This window comes from Colletotrichum truncatum, assembly GCF_014235925.2.
Source record: "Colletotrichum truncatum strain CMES1059 chromosome Unknown Contig_0002, whole genome shotgun sequence".
NCBI lineage: Eukaryota > Fungi > Ascomycota > Sordariomycetes > Glomerellales > Glomerellaceae > Colletotrichum > Colletotrichum truncatum.
In genome coordinates this window covers 2,328,782-2,335,261 of record NW_027222399.1, presented here as the reverse complement: position 1 = coordinate 2,335,261, position 6,480 = coordinate 2,328,782, and the positions used below count along the sequence as shown (strand labels likewise).

Here is a 6,480-nt window from a genome sequence, read left to right as displayed (position 1 = left end):
TTATTCTTTCTTAGCTATAGGATTTTAAAAATAACTTTATATCGTCTTATCTTAGTAATATTAAGCGTAATATATTCCTAATAGCTATAGTAAATCAAAGGGAGTAGCATAGTCTCCGAATTAATAATACCTCTACTATACTTAACTTTTTTCCCTTCTACCGTATTTAAAAGGTAAGGGTTTTATTTCTTATCTTATAGTATTTCTTTTTCTTATATTATTCGTAAGGATATAAAGTTTCCCTAGGCTCCCGAGTCGATCAAGGCCTTTATAGTATAACCTCCTAGGTTTACTATAATCTTAAGATATATATCGTTTGCTATAGTTATATATAAAGACTTTTCCTTAAAGCTTATCTCTTATCCTTTTAAGAATAGCTTTGCTTATTTTTTAACGATTTCTTTCTCTTACGTTTATTTTTTTATAAGATAGCAAGGTTAGGTATTTCTTTAGATAGTCTACTAGGTTATTATAATAGTCTTTATGCTTTAGATTTGTTTTTATAATATACTTTATAAATATCCTAAGTATATTCTTCTTATAATATTGTCTTATTGTATTAGTATCTTATTAGGTATTTATAATTGGGTATAAAGATAGCGATACTTTCTTCTTTTTCATATCTTACTAAATCCTATATAGGTAGTTCGACTTTAGTATAGACTTACATAATAGGCTTAGTACCTTATCTATATAAGTAGAATTTATATTTATATTTATTAACAACATATAGCTTATAGCTATTAATAATATATTATCTTTAAAATAAGTTATAGTATTTCTTAGCTTTTAGGTCGAGGATTAAGTAGTTATTAGCTTAGATAGAAGATTTAAAGTATATTTTCTTCTTCTTAGCTAGTATCTCGAAGAAATATAGTTGTTAGTTATTATCGTAAGGATTAATTTCTTAGTATTAAAAGATTTCTATTAAGTATCGGATCCTATCTTATTATTCCTAGTCTTTTTTAAGACTAGTATTATCGATACTAACTATGTCTTATAAGGTTATATCTATATAGTCGTCTTTAATTTAGTTAGGTTTTTTAGATTAGTAGGGGGATTTTGTCACAGTTAATAAGTCGTTCTAGTCATTGTTGTCTATTAGGTTAGGTCTATCCTAGGTCTAGCGAACAGGTGGTCTAATATACCTATAGGGCGGTCTAGGGCGACAGTATCGCCCCACGTGTGGCAGCCCCACTGGCAGCCACACTGGCAGCCCCATAACTGTGGCATCCCTACTGTTGTGTCTAATAGAACTGTGACAGGTGCCCGTCCCGAAAAAGACGATCGTCCCGATCGTTTCGGCTGCCTAAACATGACTTTAAACGGCTTAATAACATGACTTCCTTAGGCCTCTATTAGTGCGAGGCGTAATAGGGGGGTATGCCTAAGGCTGGCTGTAATTAACTGGCTGGGCGTAACTGTCTGGCTGGCTGGCTGGCTGGCTGTAATTAACTGGCTGGGCGTAACTGTCTGGCTGGGCGTAACTGTCTGGCTGGCTGGCTGGCTGGCTGTAATTAACTAGCTGGGCGTAACTGTCTGGCTGGGCGTAACTGTCTGGCTGGCTGGCTGGCTGGCTGTAATTAACTGGCTGGGCGTAACTGTCTGGCTGGGCGTAACTGTCTGGCTGGCTGGCTGGCTGGCTGTAATTAACTAGCTGGGTTGGCCCAAAGCGGGCACTTAGTCCCTTCTGTAGGCCGTACCATCCTAGGGCCCTATACCGGTTCCTTTCCACGGGCCTAAGGTGATATTCCCACCAGCTGAGTGCTTTACCTCTGAGTAGGCTCTGCCATTCTCGGAGGACTTCGTCTCGAGCGTATGGATTAACGATTTTCCTTCCAATTGCTAAGAGCCATAGATCTACGTCTCGGTAGCATAGTGTCTGTTGGTCATAGAATATAGGCTCCCTGCCGTACTTGCTGTCGGCGTCGGGCCAGAATACTCCGTATCGTTGCTGAATGTTCGTTATGGCTGCGAATCTTCTCCCTGGGTCTGGTAGGAAAAGCAGTTGCTGTTGTTGTCGTTGAGACTGTAGCATAGTCATACAGAGGCTAATTTCGGTATAGATATGGGCATGCTTAGCGGCGTTGAAGAGGGTCTGTAGAAACGGCGCAGAAGCCCGTTCTATAACTTCTATGGTCTGGCCGGCAGTCTCGGCAGTAGTCTCGGCAGTCTCGGCAGTAGTCTCGGTAGTAGTCTCGGCAGTCTCGGCAGTAGTCTCGGCAGTAGTCTCGGCAGTCTCGGCAGTCTCGGCAGTCTCAGTAATCTCGGCAGTCTTAGCAGTCTCCTGCTGTGGGATTCCAGCCCTACAGGCTGAGGGCTGGCAGCCCTGTTGTAGGTGTCGGAATAGGGCGTTGCGAGATGTGAAATCGCTATAGCAGATGCGACAGCGAAACTGGCTTCCACAGCTATTGGCATAGACGTGGCGGAAGAGAGCGTTCTTGCTGGGGAATCTAGCGCTACACTTCCGGCAGGGCTCTGGGCGCTGTTGGCGGGTCTGGATAGCCTTGAGGTCGTCAATTGACGGCCATACCGTTGGGTCCCACGCTGGCGTAGGCGTAGAGGGATAACGGCGTTGACGGTACGAGGGGTGATGGTCTCGCGTAGGGTCTTGAGGGGAGGCGAATAGTATAGCTGGTGCGCGCATATTGGCGGCGTCGGCGTTAGCAGCCGCGTTAGCAGCAGAATTAGCCTGGTGCGGGCGGATTGGCCACGGTCTGGTGTTTCTCAACGGATTGAAAAAAGTAGCTTATTTGCCCATGCTGAAAAATTAACTATGAGGTCGCGAGGGATCGCAAAGTAGGTTGTGCTACCACTTGTCACAGTTAATAAGTCGTTCTAGTCATTGTTGTCTATTAGGTTAGGTCTATCCTAGGTCTAGCGAACAGGTGGTCTAATATACCTATAGGGCGGTCTAGGGCGACAGTATCGCCCCACGTGTGGCAGCCCCACTGGCAGCCACACTGGCAGCCCCATAACTGTGGCATCCCTACTGTTGTGTCTAATAGAACTGTGACAGATTTGCTTATCCCGAAGTATTAATACTAAGTAATTTTTTAAGGGAATTGATAGGGACGCATCACGAATTGATAAGGACGCATCATCCTTAGGGACGTATTACATTCTAAGGTTATAATTAGCTAGAAATTTTAGTAACCCATAGGTACAAGTCGGCGAAGGCGGTGAGGCCAGCGTTGCTAACGCCCTACCTTTTCATAGCTATAAGAGGCCTGCCTCCGTTTCATAGACATAAAGCCGGCCCGCCCTACTAGCCTACGTTTCTTAGCTATTCCTCCTATTTAAGATTTGCAAAACTATCTAAACGACTGCTTTTGTAAATCTTAAATAGTAAGTCTTTTTCTTCCCTTCTAAGGAGGAATTAGGTTTTATTAAACTAAACTAAAACGGCTTTTATAAATCTTAATTAATTTCTACTTCTATTTCCTCTTATATAATAATAAAGAATACCTTCCCTACCCTTAACGTTTAAGACTCTTATTACTACTACTAAGTAGTTCCTATTAACTCCTCGTCTTATAGATGCTTGCTTATAATCTTCTTCTATTCGAACGAAAGCTAGTTGATCGGCTAGTACTAAGAATAGTTACTTAGCTTCGTATCTACCGCTAGGAAGAGGTTAGCGCCTAGCTACTAGCTATCTCTTATATAAGCCTTGCTAAAGTAATCTTATTACGGCTTCTTAATAGTCTATTATGCTTACGCCTTACTACTAATTAGCTAGGTTATTAACTTTATAGTTAGCTATATAATTATCTAGCTAGCTAGCTACTTAATTAAGTACTATCCCTTAATAATAAGGATAATAAGACTAGCTATATTAAGTTCTTAGGTCTGCTACGGAGGTTTCTTATAATCTTCGGATTAAGGATCTATCGATATAGATCCTAGGAAGAAGACTCTTATAGCCGTTATCGTAAGTAAACCTTATCCTTTATAAACTATACCTTATCTATAAGTTTAGAATAGATCTTATAATAATATAGGATACTATACTTTATAAAGATAGTATAGTCCTCTATATAGTCTCTAAGAAGCATTAGAAATAGATTTCTACTTATTAGTAAAGCCTTCTTTGCTAGACGGTATTACTTCGTAATCAAACTAAGATATTATAATAAAAGTATTATTCGAAGCTCCCTAAGGTACTTAGATCTATTCCTTATAAACTTATAGCTTATAAGGATCTTATCCTATATATAAGCTTGCTTAAAGCAAACCTCTTAATCCTTAAGTATATCTTATATTATATTAACTAAGTAATATAGGTAGCTAAGTCTATTAAGAAGATAGCTTTTAATATTATTATTACTTAATTCCGTCCTTAAGGTTATATAGATACCGAAGTTTCGGTACTAGCAAATAGAATAACATACCTACTACTCCCTTAATAGTAGATATATTCTATATAGGTAGTTTAGAATAGGCTATTAGTCTTTAAACTCTTTGCAAAGGTTTGCCTATGCTTTCCTAAAAGCATCCTCTATCTTAGCAAATAAAACTAACTTCTATATTATAAGAACCCCCCGGTAGCTATATAGCATAGCCCTATCTACTAAAGTATAGATATAAGCATAGTCCTTATTACTAAGTTTAGTATTTAGTTATAAAGCTAGATCGTCTTCTTTAAACCTACTACTACTAGAATAGCTTTAAAGCTACTTCTACTTAGCTTTAAGCATAACGTTTAAGTTAATATAGTAAATATAAAGCTATTATTATATATTCGGAAAGTATTTATTAAAAGCTACCTTTATCTATCTATTATAGTTAGTAATAATAATATCTAGTTAGCAAATAAAGTTCTAATTAATAAGTTATAAGATACTTTGCGATAAGAACTAGAACCCTTCTAGTCTTTTATTATTAATAAGACTAAATACTATATTAAATACCGATCTAAGATATATTTGCCTTATAGCTTAAAAAAGTAGAAGCTTAAAGCGATTAGTATTATAAGTATTATTAAAGCTAATAACCTTAGGGAATTGCTTCTATATCCGGAGAAAGTATAAAAATATCTAGACAAGCCTAACAAGCCGATTCGGCTTATCATCCGCCTACTTTATAATATAAGGGATCTCCTACTTATTAAAAAGCTTAATTAAAGCTATAGTTAGTATATACCTATTAAGCTTTTCGCGATTGATTTAGGCTTTAGCGTTATAAATATCTTGCTAAGTAAAAATAGATTTAGGAAACTATTCCTAAATAATAATACCTACGTTATATACCTAAATACTAACCTACCGACTAATAGTCTTAACTATATCCTTAATAAGCTTAGTTAACCTCTTATAAGATAGGTATATAGATAATGCTAAGCTAGGGATATAATTATACTAGCTATATATTAGGTTAGAATATTAATATAAAAGCTATTTCCCCTCCTCTATTACTTTAGTAATAATTTGCTATTAGTAATTATACTTCCGAGATATATAGGCTCGGATGCTAGTACCTCTACCTTGCTTTAGTAGCCTAAATCGATCGTAACAAAGTATATAGCAAATTATATATCCTTTACGATAGTATCTATTATACTTTATAATCCTAAATCTATGCTTTTTTATAAATTTATTAACTTGGTTAAGGAGGGTTTTAATTATTACTTCTAGTTTGCTAGGGATCGGTAGGTTTAGAATAGTTTCGGGGGTAGGTAATTTCGACCTTTCGCTTATAGTAAGGAATAAAGTACTTAGAGAAGATAGTATCGCTATTACTTCTAGGCTTTATCGGGGAGGTAAATAAGGTAGAGGAGGAGGAGACTTGCTAATTAAGGATATGTCTAAAGGGTATAGTAAGTAGCCTTAAGCCTTACGATATCGACGAACGCGTTTATATTATTAGAGGAAAGTATACGTAAGACGTTAGTTTATCTTAATAACCTTTTAAATAAGGCTTAGAATAGTAGAGAACTAATCTAAAGTAAGTTATAAAGGTTGATTTTTAAGTTATAATACTAATTAGCTTTCTTTTAGTTAACGTTTAAGTAAAATTATATACTATATATATATTATCCTTTTTAAAAAGAAATATAGAAGATATAATTTATCTCCCTAAAGGTTATAACTTATATCGGAATCTTATTATAATTATTTAGGTAGAATCTTAGAGATTAGGTTAGGTTAACCTTTACGATCGCTAGCTTTATAAAATTAACTAATAATAGCATTACTACTAACTAAGATAGTATAGCGTTAGCGCTTAGGAGAAGGCAATTAATTATATATACTAGAGCTGCTAGGTTAGCGACGCGATTAAGGCCTTGATTAACTTATAAAGGTAGATATCTTAACGTTATAAAGGAGAATAAATTAAATATATCTAATACGTTTTCGTAGTTATAAAGGGATAGGCTAAGAAGATAAGAAAGATACTTTATTAGATAATAGCAGAATTCGGATATATTAATAATAAAATTTTAAGCTAATTATAACCTTAGAATATAATACGTCCCTA

The 6,480-nt window shown here is 36.2% G+C and overlaps 1 protein-coding gene across 1 annotated transcript; it reads right to left on the bottom strand.

Annotated features, from left to right (window-relative positions):
- Window positions 1-1,517: 1,517 nt before the first annotated feature.
- CTRU02_203573 (uncharacterized protein) lies at window positions 1,518-2,647 on the bottom strand (the record flags this gene model as incomplete). Its single annotated transcript, XM_070204230.1, has 2 exons — window positions 1,518-1,549; window positions 1,585-2,647. The coding sequence occupies 2 exons, from the start codon at window positions 2,645-2,647 to the stop codon at window positions 1,518-1,520; spliced, it is 1,095 nt and encodes a 364-aa protein (XP_070061993.1).
- Window positions 2,648-6,480: the final 3,833 nt, after the last annotated feature.